The 16812-nt window shown below is 43.4% G+C and overlaps 1 protein-coding gene across 3 annotated transcripts in view; it reads right to left on the reverse strand.

Moving 5' to 3' along the window:
* wnk4b (WNK lysine deficient protein kinase 4b) overlaps positions 1–16812 on the reverse strand; it is a 70115-nt gene that overhangs the window by 19114 nt on the left and 34189 nt on the right. For all 3 annotated transcript variants that reach the window (XM_042307043.1, XM_042307042.1, XM_042307041.1), the window contains 3 exons: positions 2296–2384; positions 1371–1590; positions 828–1236 (listed from right to left, as the gene is read on the reverse strand). In XM_042307043.1, the coding sequence (XP_042162977.1) occupies positions 828–1236; positions 1371–1590; positions 2296–2384 (718 nt within the window). The remainder of the gene's footprint in view (positions 1–827; positions 1237–1370; positions 1591–2295; positions 2385–16812) is intronic.

Below are 16812 nucleotides of genomic sequence, written 5' to 3' on the forward strand. Positions count from 1 at the left end.
GGAAATAATGTATAATCAATGTTGCTTGTTATTTGTTCATGAAAAAAAATCCAAAGGGGTCCTTTTTGGGCTCCACTAACAGGCACTGTGAGGGACGGCTACATGGATTAGCAGGGCTAGAGGGTAACCACAACAAATGGACAGAGGCATAACTGCAAAAGATTAGCCTACTTAAGAAATATATAAAAAACACATAGGATCTACACAGGGCTATGTAGCACGTGCCCTAGGCAAAGTCTGTTGGGCCAACAGTTTCCAGTACACATGCACACACATACACACACAGTGCAGCTGTGATACTGTAATACCGAATCCAGGGCTTGAGCATGTCAGCAATGAATGTTTGAAGCATGTTTTGGCTAAACCTTCCACATATATCAGCGAGTATGTGCCCCAAGTACTAATCTTGAAGGTTGTGTGAATAGGATATCTGTGTTCTATATCTTTTTTATGGTAAACTTGTGGACCATGCCTATCTATCTGCGTTATAGGCCAGGCCAATGCACTTTGCATGTTGCCTAGACATGAGAAGGCTCGACTGTACATGCTGTCTGTGGGCAAATGTGTAGCTTCAGGAGTTCAGCTACGAAGCGACACAAGGTTGGGATAAATGTGTCTGCTATACATGACCATGTGATTACAGTATAGTGCAGTGGTTCTCAAAACTCTCCTTGGATACCCCCAGCTGCTCCAGAGCTAGCACCCCTGATTCAACTTGTTAACGGATCATCAAGCCCTTGAATAGATGAATCAGTTGAGCTAGGTCACGTCCGAGGGTCCCCGAAGGAGAAGTTTGAGAACCACTGGTATATTGAGTGCATCCTCACACGTGGCAGAGGTATAGCTGGCATGTCTGATGTTGTAGTGCAGCCGCTGGTCTGCCTCCTGCTCCTCCGTCTCTGCTGTGAAGCTGGCATTTATCCCCGAATCCACCGAGCCGTTAGCCACGGATATCACCGGCCTCGACACCATCGGAGTGGGCAGACTCTGGGCAGGGGGTGCCGAGACAGGGGCGGGCTGTTTAATGGGAAGGGCTATTTGAGGTTTGGGGGTGGGCGGTTCTGGCTCAGGGGCCAACTCTGGTTCTTCCTCAATGACAGTTTCCTGTTGTTGGCGCAAGGCCTCCTCGGCCATCCGGCGCTGCTTCTCCCGCTGCCGCTTGATGGCGGTGGCGCGGTCCCGGATGGCTTTGGCCACCAGCTTGTAATCTGCCTCACAGACGAAGCCCAGCACCACCTAGGGGGAGGGGGAGAGGGAAGGAAAGGGGGTGGTGAGGGAGAAGGTTAGGGAGAGGGGGAGAGCAATCAGTGAACTTGACACTTGAGATCCACAAAATGTGAAAGGGGTCTGGAAATCCATCAACAACCCACCATCTCCTGGGCCACCTCCTCGGGTACGTCCTTGTAGAGTTCAAACAGGAACTCGATGGCGTTGTTGTCCTTGTACTTCCCATGCAGCTTCTTGGTGTCGTCCATACGCAGCCACAGCTTCAGGCCAGACTTCACTGTGTCGTCCTCCTCCGCCAGCTCAACATGGACGCCATTGTTCTCCTTGAAGAAGGTGTGTTCCAGCAGGTCTTGGATGGTGTACCTGGAGAGGCCACCGTTTTCTTAGTTCTATAATCCATTGAATTGAATATTACTGTATTTTCTCAGTCTGTTCTTTTTATAGTCATTAACTAAACATGGGGGACAAAAACAGTTTTTTACTATAGGTGGGTGGATGTGGTGAGTCAGACTCTGTGCCACTTTAGACTATTGACACACAGCCAAAGGAGAGAGATGGATAGGTGTGTAATGTAATGTGCCCCTATTTAACAACAGGTCAGGTGTTATCTCATTGGAACCCCAGGGGGCCTGAAACCTGACAACATTTGAATTATGTCTGAAGTCGTTTCTCACTGTTATTTTTAGCTCATAACATAATTCGATCAATGCTTTGAAAGAGAATGAGAAAATAGAAAAGCTCATCATAAAACTGTTTTCTTGAGGGCATTTACACAGTTGTTGGCTGAGACTGATACAATTTATTTTTGTTTCAATGTCAGCGCCCTTAGATTAATGTTGGAGAGAGAGCAACAAAGTCTAGACAAACTAGCTTGACAGGTATAATATCCTTTGTCTAGGAGGAACAAAACTGTCGGTCTAATGTTTGCACACATTAAGAATACACACACACACACATACTTCAACCTAGAATCTTTCCAACATTTGATACCACACCACCGCAGTGCCAGACTGAAAGCGGATGTCTGAGGTAAGGTGAGTAAAGAGAATTCCTATCTGATTACTCTACCTCTGGTCTGTATTTATGCGGATGCATCCCTCTATGATCCCTTTCAACTCAGGGACTTTTACTTTGAAGAAGCTGTCCGGCTTAATTCCCTGTGAGGAGAAAGAAGGAGAGGGGAAAAAAGGAACGGTTAGATATGTCACCGACGTCAATCACTCCACCATTTGGGAGAGGAGAGGACTGACGCGGACAGAAGGACCCCTGAAGCAGAGTATGTGAGCAGAGCGGAGTTGGAGCAGAGCGGGAAGTGGAACTTGCCCAATTTGACTGGAGTGAGGAGCGAGATTCCCAAAGGCTGGAGCTTCGGCCTTCGCGCCCGCTCCAATTTCGCTCCAGTAGAGCTCACTTCACGAGCTCAGGGCATGCCCGGCCCAGCATGCATTTGTAGTCTACTTGGGTGCTGCTATAACCCCTTGCTTTAGCTACTGTCATGAAGTTCCCTCAATATTTTAATTTAAAAAAACACACAGGTGCAAAATCAAGGTGACTTACAAAGATGAGGACCAAGAACAAGAGAGGGAGTGTGGTGATGTAGTGTGGTGATGTAAGAATCATTGTGGAATCTGAAAAAACAAATATCCCGAAAGCATGATGGTGTAGGCTACTTACTACGTGCATATGCCAAAAGAAAGGAATGAGGTGGATAGCTAATCAAGTGTCATTGTAGCAAAGTATTTCTAAACAAAAATCGGATCTCTTAAAAGATTCCTTTATTTTTGTTCTATTATCTATACAATAGACCATCATTGATTTGGGACCAATAAGTCTGGCATATTCCAACTTTCAAGGAGCTTTCTGTTTTGATTGGGTTATTTTGCCTAAAAACATCCCTGACCAGCCTGGCAAGAGTGGCCAAAAGGGTGTTTAGCTTCCCCAGTGGCTCTGCAAGCTCGGAATATTCTCTGCTGCAGGCCTGCTCTCCAGGCACCATGGAATGAGCCTGAAGCCACAGACTCTGTCAAAACGTGGGTTTCTAAAAATGAATTCAAAGGCACTGTAAACTGAGCCCAATAAGGCATTTTTCTTTTAATTCTAACTATAATCTGGGTGGTTCGAACTCTGAATGCTGATTGGCTGATTTGATTTTGATTTGAGCGCTTAATGTCCCTGACTCCCTACCAGCCTAGTGTGTCACATTCACAAATGCTTCACAATTTATTTCTTTGTAGCTATAGCCTTGAAATAATTGAAATGATACAGCCTAAATAATCATTTTTGTTCCTTCTTAGTCTCCCTGTCTGGCGCCTGACCTATTTAGTATTAATATGCTGTTTAATATGACATGTAGCCTATTTGAAATGATGAGCGCTTCTTACATTCACCTATTCATGTATATTAAAATACTTTTCATTGAAATCATATCAAATCAAATTTATTGCTCACATACATGTGTTTAGCAGATGTTATTGCGGGTGTAGCGAAATGCTTGTGTATGGTTTGGTTTCAATACTTCAAAACCAAATGGTAGGTCCAGGTCGTCACAAAAAATAGATGGATGTTGGTTAAATTGTGATTTTAATGAATGGAGCGAATTTGGAGCGGTTGGAAAGGACATGGAGTGCCGAACTCCGCTCACCTACTCTGTCCTGAAGGAGCCAGGGTGATACGGGAGTGAGGAGTGAGGGACAATGTGGAGATTTTTCCCTAGCCTGCCCTACACCACTATGATGGATGGAATACTTTCTAAGTGTGTCTATATGCTTCACAGTAGATGTACATCCTCTATTCACATTGGTAGATCTCCTGAGCAGAATACCTTTAAATGTGAAATATACAGTGAGGGAAAAAAGTGTTTGATCCCCTGCTGATTTTGTACGTTTGCCCATTGACAAAGAATTGATCAGTCTATGATTTTAATGGTAGGTTTATTTGAACAGTGAGAGACAGAATAACAACAAAAAAATCCAGAAAAACACATGTCAAAAATGTTATAAATTCATTTGCATTTTAATGAGGGAAATAATTATTTGACCTCTCAGCAAAACATGACCTAGTACTTGGTGGCAAAACCCTTGTTGGAAATCACAGAGGTCAGACGTTTCTTGCGGTTGGCCACCAGGTTTGCACACATCTCAGGAGGGATTTTGTCCCGCTCCTCTTTGCAGATCTTCTCCAAGTCATTAAGATTTCGAGGCTGACGTTTGGCAACTCGAACCTTCAGCTCCCTCCACAGATTTTCTATGGGATTAAGGTCTGGAGACTGGCTAGGCCACTCCAGGACCTTAATGTGCTTCTTCTTGAGCCACTCCTTTGTTGCCTTGGCCGTGTGTTTTGGGTCATTGTCATGCTGGAATACCCATCCACGACCCATTTTCAATGTCCTGGCTGAGGGAAGGAGGTTCTCACCCACGATTTGACGGTACATGGCCCCGTCCATCGTCCCTTTGATGCGGTGAAGTTGTCCTGTCCCCTTAGCAGAAAAATACCCCCAAAGCATAATGTTTCCACCTCCATGTTTGACGGTGGGGATGGTGTTCTTGGGGTCATAGGCAGCATTCCTCCTCCTCCAAACACAGCGAGTTGAGTTGATGCCAAAGAGCTCCATTTTGGTCTCATCTGACCACAACACTTTCACCCAGTTGTCCTCTGAATCATTCAGATGTTCATTGGCAAACTTCAGACGGGCATGTATATGTGCTTTCTTGAGCAGGGGGACCTTGCGGGCGCTGCAGGATTTCAGTCCTTCACGGCGTAGTGTGTTACCAATTGTTTTCTTGGTGACTATGGTCCCAGCTGCCTTGAGATCATTGACAAGATCCTCCCGTGTAGTTCTGGGCTGATTAGATCTTGCATGGAGCCCCAGGCCGAGGGAGATTGACAGTTCTTTTATGTTTCTTCCATTTGCAAATAATCGCACCAACTGTTGTCACCTTCTCACCAAGCTGCTTGGCGATGGTCTTGTAGTCCATTCCAGCCTTGTGTAGGTCTACAATCTTGTCCCTGACATCTTTGGTCTTGGCCAGGGTGGAGTGTTTGGAATCTGATTGATTGATTGATTGCTTCTGTGGACAGGTGTCTTTTATACAGGTAACAAACTTGGATTAGGAGCACTGTGCTCCTAATCTCAGCTCGTTACCTGTATAAAAGACACCTGGGAGCCAGAAATCTTTCTGATTGAGAGGGGGTCAAATACTTATTTCCCTCATTAAAATGCAAATCAATTTATAACATTTTTGACATGAGTTTTTCTGGATTGTTTTGTTGTTATTCTGTCTCTCACTGTTCAAATAACATACCATTAAAATTATAGACTGATCATTTCTTTGTCAGTGGGCAAACGTACAAAATCAGCAGGGGATCAAATACTTTTTCCCCTCACTGTATATATGATAAATATCTAAATGGAGTTAAAGGTTTCGTTGTTATTGGTAACTTTAGGTCGTGTTGTCATCGGTAACAGTTGCCCGGACACCCTGCCCAGAGGCACAATGTCAAAAAACAGTGGCCCACAGTTCAATGGTGTTCCCGTCAGAGACATTCTCTGTGGGCCATCGTCATAAAGTTCAGACATAATGGAGCATGGCTATGCACACAAACAAACACGAATAAACGCACGCACGCACCAACACACACACACACAAAGAGGAGGGTTCGACTGTGTCCAAACCCATTCACTGTTTGGTTTCTCTCTGAATTCTACGGCCAGTTAGAACTAAAGGTCGAATGTGGTGAGAGAGTGGTGGTGTGTGTAAGAGTATTGCGGTGCTAGCCGGTTAGCTAGTGGTTTTGTACAAACACTCCGGTCATGATACATAATGTCCAAACCCATCGAAAGCACGCAGGTCTGTGTGGGTGCACGCACTGAGTACTAACTACCATGTGGTTTCCTAAAGGGCAGTCAGCTCATAACTCATGTTTATTTGGTTTAGACACAAATGTTCAGTGACGTAATACAAAATGTACAAAACCATCTAGAGGCTAGTGATGGGTATAACAGGTGTCCATACAGTAGCTGTCGTGACCGGATACAAATAGAGAGAGACTTCCTATGGGGCTGTTAGCTAATAGCTAACGTAGCATGAGCATGAATACCAAGCAGCAGCCAGATACTCACTACATAGTAGCCTTAGCCTGCGTGGCGGTGAATACAATGACTGGGTCACACAGATAAATGGGATACTTCCTATAATGCTGTGTGTTAATGCTTAGAGGTGATGCATGGCCAATATGCTCTTTAGGTTTATGAGGTAACTATCACCAGACACAGTGCAGGGAGTTCAGGTAGGGTGAGGGAAACAACCAACAGGGTGTCCTACTGAACAATCTGCATGAACAAACACATTACATTCGCACACTATAAAGCCAATGTCACACACAGAACCACACGCGTATACAGACACGGCCACATCACTAGACCACAGGTCTTTTCAGTGAAAGGATGGGAAACATGGTGTGGGTGGAAAGAAGATAAACGCTTCAAGAAGAGCTATTACCACAAGAAACGATTAAGTCATTCTCCCCTTTGAAGCTTCATGAACAGAACATGCAAGTCTAGCAGAGGAGATAACACATTTCATTGAGGTGATAAGACTCCCCGACAGAGGAAAATACCACTATTTCACAGTCTGTCGCCTCCATGGCCTCCACAGATTAAACAAGGCCTGGAGGGTCAAGGTCTGGAGTTACTGAGCGGAAAAGCAAGGTAAACCTCCTCCGTGTAAAATGTACGAGGCAGAAACAACAAGATGACAACAACGAGAAATGGAATGGGAAGCCTGGTCCTCGTTTATCACACACGCACGCATACACACACACGCACACACAGAAATCGTTTAACACAGAGTACAAAGTGTGAGCGGAGTTGATCACAAGATTTTCAGCCAAAGGAACCTGTCTGCACAAAGTGAGTGTTGTAATGCAGCTTATTTTTTTATTACATAACTCCTCAAAAAAGACCATAAAAAACTAATGTGAGATAATATTGGATTAAAGAACACAGTGGCATATTTGTGGAGGAACTTTAAATTGCTCAACCAGTTCCATGTGACGAATAGTGTGAAATACGTAGAAGTAAAAATAAAAAATTGGAGAGGACCAGTGAGATTTGACAAATGTGTTTTTTTCCGGTGGTGACGACAATGGCCCCAAATGCTCCTCTTTTCCCACTAAAGTGAGGGGAGGCAGCGGGACTTACTAATGGAAAATGGACTCTATCAAATTCTTTGGTGTTATCCGAGCAGATAATTGCAGCGTTTAACTACGTAAGAGAAAAAAGGAAGGGAAAAGACATAATAACAAAACAAACAAGACATTCTAAGTAACAAAAATTGAGAGAAAAAAAGCTAAATGGTCTCCGTCTTAACGGCTGACATGAAAAACCATCTGAAGACATGAATAAACCCTTCAGTCTTTAGAGAGGCTTAGTGAGGAGCCTGCTCTGCACAGTGGCTTTTGTTGGTCGGTGACATCAGCCCAACATCTCCCCAACGTCCTGACCCACCGGGAATCTGAGGTGTACTGAGGACATGAAGTCCTGAGATACAGAGCCAACCACTCCCCCCACCTCAATGAATAGAATGAATGAATGAATGAAAAGTCTGTTTTTAGAAGAGAGAGAGAGAGAGAAAGAGACAGGGAGATGAGTTGAAGATGGAGAGATATTGGAGGATATTATCTTCTGGAAGACAGACATCATAATGGACGCTCTCTATGATCCAATCTCCAAGGCATGGCAAGAACAATGTCAAACTGAAGGTTAATGAGAGATGATGGGTCTCTTGATTAGGGCCCCAAACCTCCATTCCATATATTGCAATTGGTAAAATTACACAATTTAATATTTTGCACCAGATTTGGATAGGAATATTTATTTTTGAGAACTCTCTCGCTTTATCTCTGTCTCTCCCTCCCCTTCTCTCTTTCTCCTAATGACAAATATTCTCCATAATCCCCACTGACAGCAAGCAAATCATCCTAATCACACAAATGAGCTTTCCAAGAACACCAATGTTTTAGGTGGAGAAAACACAGAAGCACTGATGGGTGTATACAGAACATAAGCATGTCGTTCCCGTCCAGCTAGACGTACTTTGAAGAGTACTGACTTAATTAGCTCTACAATTTGGAGTTAACACACACAAACTCAAATTCAACACACAGAAACACTGCCTCTAACACAGAAAAACAGTGAGAGCACCTTGTGTAATGCAATGAAAAGGCTCCACTTTCCATTGTGCTGTAGCTTCTTGACTTCTAGCACTCAGAAAGCCCTTTGAAAAATGGCTTGATGTGGATGCTTTAATCTCCTCACATAAAATAAATAAATAACGATCAAATTGAAAATGTTTCCCATGGAAATACTATGACTTGATGACTAAGGTTTTATAAGCAGACCACTGCAAAAGTTATTGCACTACTGGCCTTTTTAATACAAAGCTTACAGGCTGGCTCCCTGCTGCTAAAACAAGGTTATAATGCTAGTGGTTCTGAGATCAAAACTAGAGTAGAACCATAATCTAACTCAGTCAGGGAAACGTATGTACATGTATGAAACGTGTGTGGGACGATATGGGCCACAGGTCTGTCTACACGTGTGTGGGACGATATGGGCCACAGGTCTGTCTACACGTGTGTGGGACGATATGGGCCACAGGTCTGTCTACACGTGTGTGGGACGATATGGGCCACAGGTCTGTCTACACGTGTGTGGGACGATATGGGCCACAGGTCTGTCTACACGTGTGTGGGACAATATGGGCCACAGGTCTGTCTACACGTGTGTGGGACGATATGGGCCACAGGTCTGTCTACACGTGTGTGGGACGATATGGGCCACAGGTCTGTCTACACGTGTGTTCTTTATAACATGATTCAATCACACAGACTCTAGTTTGCCTGAGACGGAGAGAGAGACAAAAAGAGAGAGAGAGAGAGAGAGAGAGAGAGAGAGAGAGAGACAGAGACAGAGAGAGAGACAAAGAGAGAGAGACAGGGATAGCAAGAGAGAGAGACAGACAGAGAGACCACTACAACACCGAGCTTGCCTGAGACGGATAGCATTAATTATGTAAATTATACGGCTACTCTAATAATGCTCACATGCATAAATGTGCACACACAGAGACAGAAAGAGAGACAGAGACTGAAAGACAAAGAGAGAGACAGATAGATAGAGGCAGAGAGAGAGACAGAGATAGAGAGAGAGAGACTTTATCACTGAGATTACTTTATCACTGACCTCAACCCAGAGTCTCTCAGAGCATTCACAGTCAGCCCACTGACACCCCTATCAGATAACAGCAAAATCACAGTCCACTTGAATAGAGCAATACTGAATCACGAGGCATTAAAGCCAAAGGAACTGAATAATATTAAGACATTCTATAGATGGAAGGAAAGTAGTGTAGAAACCTACCAAAAACAATTAGGCTACAACAAATTCAACCCCTTTTAGACAACTTCCTGGACAAAATGTTTCACTATAATAGTGAAGGTGTAAACTTGGCAGTACAAAACCTAAACAGTACATTTGACTTCTCAGCTTCCATATTAAATCTAAAAAGTTCAAGCAGACAACCTAAGAAAATGAATAACTATGACAAATGTTGTGATGTGGAATGCAAATACATAAAAAAGAAATTGAGAAACATATCCAACCAAAAACATGGAGACCTAGAAAACCTGAGCCTACGCCTTCACTACGGTGAAACTGTCACGACTTCTACCGAAGGTGGCTGCTCTCCCTGTTCGGGCGGCGCTCGGCGGTCGTCGTCGCCGGCCTACTAGCTGCCACTGATCCCTTTTCTTTTTTGTTTGGTTTTGTCTGTCTTGTGTTCACCTGTGTCTAGTTTAGCTAATCAGTGGGGTATTTAATCTCGCCCTACCCGCTAGGTTTTGTGCGGGATTGTTTGTGTTACTGTCGTTGGTTTGGGTTGCGTTATTTTTACAGTTAAGCAGGTTTATTTTTAGGACTGTTTTTCCCGCACGTTAGTTTAGTAGAGGAGTGTTTTTCCTCCGTTTTCTACTAGACTGCGTTCCTGTTTTCTAGTGGCTGCTTTTGTGGTCCTGTACCTGTTGTGTTGGTGGACCAGTAATAAAACGCCCTTCTTGGAATTCTTGCTCTCCTGCGTCTGACTCCACACCCACCTCTCCTAGGGAGATTCTGACAGAAACACTAAAACAATACATTAAATACACTATGGAAAAAGAAGAAACAGCACGTCAGAAATCAGAAATTCTAAATTAAATTCTAAAATATACAGACAACAAATTCCAAGTCTACTTGGAAATATAAATATAAATATATATTTGACCCCTTTTTTCTCCCCAATTTCGTGGCATCCAATTAGTAGTAGTTACTGTCTTGTCTCATCGCTGCAACTCCCGTACGGACTCAGGAGAGGCGAAGGTCGATAGCCATGCGTCCTCCGAAACACAACCCAACCAAGCCGCACTGCTTCCTTGACACAACGCACATCCAACCCGGAAGCCAGCCGCACCAATGTGTCGGAGGAAACACCATACACCTAACGACCTGGTCAGCGTGCACTGCACCTGGCCCGCCACAGGAGTCGCCAGTGCATGATGAGACAAGGATATATATCCCTGCAGGCCAAAACCCTCCCTAACCCCGGACGATGCTGGGACAATTGTGCGTCGCCCCATGAGCCTCCCGGTTGCGGCTGGCTGTGGCAGAGCCTGGGCTCGAACCCAGTGTCTCTAGTGGCACAGCCTTAGACCACTGCGCCACCCGGGAGGCATAGTTAAACTTTTTAACATCATCCACAGCCCTGGCATCTTCCCCAATATTTGGAACCAAGGACTGATCACCCCAGTCCACAAAAGTGGAGACAAATTTGACCCCAATAACTACCGTGGGATATGTGTCAACAGCAACCGTGGGAAAATCCACTGCTTTATCATTAACAGCAGACTCGTACATTTCTTCAATGAAAACGATGTACTGAAAAAATGTAAAATTGGCTTTTTACCAAATTACCATACGACAGACCTCGTATTCTCCCTGCACATCCTAATTGACAAACAAACAAACAAACCAAAAACAAAGGCAAAGTCTTTTCATGATTCGTTGATTTCAAAAAAGCTTTTTACTCAATTTGGCATCAGGGTCTGCTATACAAATTGATGGAAAGAGGTGTTGGGGTAAAACATACAACATTATACAATCCATGTACACAAATAACAAGTGTGTGGTTAACATTGGGAAAAAACACACACATTTCTTTCCACAGGGCCGTGGAGTGAGACAGCTTGAGTCCCACCCTCTTCAACATATATATCAATAATTGGCGAGGGCACTAGAACAGTCTGCAGCACCCGGCCTTACCCTACTAGAATCTGAAGTCAAATGTCTACTGTTTGCTGATGATCTGGTGCTTCTGTCCCCAACCAAGGAGAGACTACAGCAGCACCTAGATCTGCTGCACAGATTCTTTCAGACCTGGGCCCTGACAGTAAATCTCAGTAAGACAAAAATAAAGGTGTTTCCAAAAAGGTCCAGACCTGGGCCCTGCCAAATGTATGACCATATTAGAGACACATATTTCCCTCGGATTACACAGACGAACAAAGAATTTGAAAACAAATATAATTTTGATAAACTCCCATATCTATTCGGTTAAATACCACAGTGGCAACATTTGTGACCTGTTGCCACAAGAAAAATGCAACCAGTAATGAACAAACACCATTGTAAATAAAACCCCTATATGTTTATTTATTTTCCCTTTTGTACTTTAACTATTTGCACATCGTTACAACACTGATTATAGACATATATTACATTTGAAATCTTTCTATTTATTTGGAACTTGTGTAATGTTTACTGTTCATTTTTTATTGTTTATTTCTCTTTTGTTTATTATCCATTTCACTTACTTTGGCAACACAAACATATGTTTCCTGTTAAATTGAATTGAATTGAGAGACAGAGAAAGAGAGACATCGAAAGAGAGACGGACCGAGAGAGAGAGAGAGACAGAAAGAGACAGAGAGAGGTCCTTCTATGGTTGTTTCTCACCCTCATAGTCTTTTTCTCTTTGAGGGAGGCTTTGTTTGGTCTGTCTAGGGAGATGACCACTAAAACAGCCAGTTTTCCTGAGACGGATAGCATTAATTATGTCAATTACACGGATACTCTAATTATGCACACATGACAGAGTTCAAAAAATGTTATATTCCTATCCAAATCTGGGGCACGATATTCAATAGTGTAATGTTACCAACTGCACTATATGGAAACAAGGTTTGGGGTCCACCAATTAACAATTATAAGCACTGGGAGAAAAACCCAATAGTAAATCTAGAATTATCCTAAATATCCAAAAGAATGTACCAAATAATGCATGCAGGGTGGAACTCGGACGATTCCCTTTAACTGTAAATATAAAGAAAAGGACACTAAAATGTTGACACCATTTGAAATTAACCCCCAAAACATCCTTACAATTCAAAGCACTGGAAAACCAAGACCTGAACCCTGAAAAGAGTCCCCGGTGTAGTTGTTAATACACTACACAACCCTATTATCCAATCACACAGGGAAACAATCACACTGTTACAGAAATGAAAACCTCTAACTTGACAAATTGGGAAAATGAAACAAAAACACAGAATAAACTAAATTGCTATTTGGCCCTCAAATGAGAATACAAATTGGCAGAATATCTCTACTCTGTCAGAGATACAAAACAGAGACAGATCCTGACCAAATACAGGCTCGGCGAACACCAATTGGCTATAGAAAAAGGGAGACATAAAAAGACATGGCTACCCAAAGAGGAGTGTCTATGTGGTCACTGCAAGACAGGGGAGGTAGAGACAGAGATCCACTTTTTCCTCTACTGTGAGAAATACTCCCAAATAAGATTATCTTAAAAAAAAACTCAATCAATTCCCAACCTCTGTGCATTTACTAATAACATAAAGCTGGGAATTATTCTGGTTGAGGGAGAAACCGCAAATATTACTGCCAGATATGTATATGACTGCCATAGTCTGAGGGACATCCCATGACCATTAATTCCCTGTAGTATTTACATTGTATATAACTTACTGGTAATACATAGTGTAACAATCATCATGTACATTCTGTTGTTTATTTATTAGCCATTCTTTCTTTTTTCTTTTATGATCTTATTTGTATTTAATTAAATGTACTGACCGAAGATTACACAATACAACAGCAGAAGTGTTGTACTTGTATACATGATTATATGTACTATTATTACTACTACTGAAATGAACTGTATTTTATTGTCGTCATTGCATTGCACTGTATTTACTGAAATGCTGTACCACTATACTGCTTTGGCAATACCTACCAATTGTATTTCATGCCAATTAAAGCAATCTGAATTTGAGAGAGAGAGACGAAGAGAGACAGAGAGAGAGAGAAAGCGAGAGAGTGAGAGACAGCTAAACTGAGAGAGACAGTGAGACAGAGACAGAGAGAGACAGAGCGACAGAGAGAGACAGAGAGAGAAAGCGAGAGAGAGTGATAGACAGCTAAATTGAAAGAGAGAGACAGCGAGACAGAGAGAGACAGCGAGACAGAGTGAGAAACAGCGAGACAGAAAGAGAGACAGCGAGACAGAAAGAGAGACAGCGAGACAGAGAGACAGCGAAACAGAGAGAGAGACAGTGAGCCAGAGAGGGTAACAGCAAGACAGAGAGACAGCGAGACAGACAGACAGACAGACAGACAGACAGACAGACAGAGAGACAGACAGGGACAGACAGAGAGACAGACAGGGAGGCAGACAGGGAGACAGACAGGGAGACAGACAGAGAGACAGCGAAACAGACAGAGAGACAGCGAGACAGAGAGACAGAGACACTGACAGAGACAGAGAGACTGACAGAGACAGAGAGTCTGACAGAGAGAGCTCCTTCTATGCTTTTCTCACACTCTTATTCTTTTTCTCTTTGAGAGGGGTCTTTGTATTTGTATTTATTAGGGATCCCCATTAGCTGTTGCCAAGGCAGCAGCTACTCTTCCTGGGTCCAAACACAGTAAGGCACTTACATTACATATAAAACAAAAGATAAAACGGTACAACATTTTTACCCCACTACATATCTACAATACAAAATGTAAAATACCACCATACAATATTACAATGTAAGTATGTGTAGAGTACGTGTGTTAGTATGGTCTGCCTCGGGAGATGACCACTAAAACAGGGATATCTATGTCAATTATAACACCCTAATTAAGTTCTCTATTCTTTATGTCTCTCTTCATTTCACCAATCTCCCTTCTCCCTCTCTTTGTCACTGGAAACAAGCGCTGAAACATAATAAATGACTAACCGGTGCCCTGCACATTGACTCTGTACCAGTACCCCCTGTATATAGCCTCGCTATTGTTATTTTACTGCTGCTCTTTAATTATTTTCTATTTTTATTTTTTATTTGTCTATTTTTTACTTTACACTTATTATTTTCTTAAAACTGCATTGTTGGTTAAGGGCTTGTAAGTAAACATTTCACTGTTGTATTCGGCGCATTTGACAAATAACATTTGTATTCGATTTGAAACACAAATCAGGAAGAACAGAACATTTCTGGAACAGCGGCAGATCCTTTAACAAACCCCCCCCACCACCACCACAAACACACACAGAAAGGAAGTGCGTCAGAGCTCCTTATTGCCTGGTGTGTGTTCGGTGTGTGTGGGCAGAAACATGTGGAGGAGGAGGGATAGTTGTGGTGTGGTGGCGTCCATGGCTCTGCTAGCTAATTATAACCCAGCAGTGGAGTAGAGAGGTAGAGGAGGGGCTGTGGAGTTACAACATCTACACAACACTGGCTGGTTGGGAGGCAGAAAATAGTAGAGACTAGAGACGGCCAGCCCAGGGGTGTTGGAGAGAGGGCCAGCCCAGGGGTGTTGGAGAGAGGGCCAGCCCAGGGGTGTTGGAGAGAGGGCCAGCCCAGGGGTGTTGGAGAGAGGGCCAGCCCAGGGGTGTTGGAGAGAGGGCCAGCCCAGGGGTGTTGGAGAGAGGGCAAGCCCAGGGGTGGTGGAGAGAGGGCCAGCCCAGGGGTGTCTGTTCCCTCATGCCCACACTCTCTCACTAAAAAGGGAAACAGGCAATGTACCCCTGTTTCAGCACAGGAGGGTTTTGGTTGTGTGGGCAGTACGTAGAGAATTGGCAATGTACTGATTAGTCTGACTCTCCTATTGCCTTTAATTGGCCCTCAAGATGTCATTGTATGGAGTCAGATCATGTTCAATAAGGGGAAAGGGAAATACCTAGTCAGTTGTACAACTGAATGCATTCAACTGAAATGTGTCTTCGGCATTTAAACCAACCTGTCTGAATCAAGGCATTGTAAGACCTTGTTCACCCCATAGTTGGACCCCATGTTGAAAACAATATGACTGCCACTCAGTGAAGATTGTGAGCTTAGGTATGTGGCTTCAGGCAATGACTTTCAATCACACCTCCCAATACTGTGACGTAAACATCACCATACCACACAGAACTACTGAAATCACACAAGCCTCTTAGCTTTATCCTCTTAGCAATTGTTCCAGAAAGGTGTATGAATGGCTCAATGGTGCTTGAGATCTACTCATTTGATTCAACAAGATTCATCCCAGAGGTGACTCTCGCCATTCAGTCATTTGTTACTCATTGGACAATTGATAGAGGAGGGAGGGTTAGAGGGCTGGTAGCCATGTTAACTACACACTCTGGTAAGCTGCCAGGAACTCCTGTTCTTTGAAGCCTTCATTAAACCCTGGTGACTTCTTGTTTAATGCCCCTGAACTGCCCCTGAACAAGGCAGTTAACCCACTGTTCCTAGGCTGTCATTGAAAATAAGAATTTGTTCTTAACTGACTTGCCTAGTTAAATAAATAAAAAAAGGTTCCTGGAATTCCTAGAATGCAATTTTCTCCTTACCATGTGAAATCACAAATGTGTTGAGGTTGTTGGTAGGATCAATGGAAATGTATAATATTCTGTATACTGCACATTGAATGAACATACACTATATTTACAAAAGTATGTGGACACACCCCTACAAATGAATGAATTCGGCTATTTCAGACACACCCTTTGCTGATATGTATATAAATCGAGCACATAGACAAACATTGGCAGTTGAATGGCCTTCCTGAAGAGCTCAGTGACTTTCAACGTGGCACCGTCATAGGATGCCACCTTTCCAACAAGTCAGTTTGTCAAATTTCTACCATGCTAGAGCTGCCCTGGTCAACTGTAACTGTTGTTATTGTGAAGTGGAAACATCTAGGAGCAACACCGGCTCAGCTGCGAAGTGGTAGGCCTCACAAGCTCACAGAACGGGACCGCCGAGTGCTGAAGCGGGTAAAAATCGTCTGTCCTCAGTTTCAACACTCACTACTGAGTTCCAAACTGCCCCTGGAAGCAACGTCAGTACAATAACTGTTAGTTCGGGAGCTTCATGAAAAGGGTTTCCATGGACAAGCAGCCGCACACGAGCACAAGATCACCATGTGCAATACCAAGCGTCAGCTGGAGTGGTGTAAAACTTGTCATCACTGGACTCTGGAGCAGTGGAAACACGTTCTCT

Source organism: Oncorhynchus tshawytscha, linkage group LG27, assembly GCF_018296145.1.
Source record: "Oncorhynchus tshawytscha isolate Ot180627B linkage group LG27, Otsh_v2.0, whole genome shotgun sequence".
NCBI classification, from domain to species: Eukaryota; Metazoa; Chordata; class Actinopteri; order Salmoniformes; family Salmonidae; genus Oncorhynchus; species Oncorhynchus tshawytscha.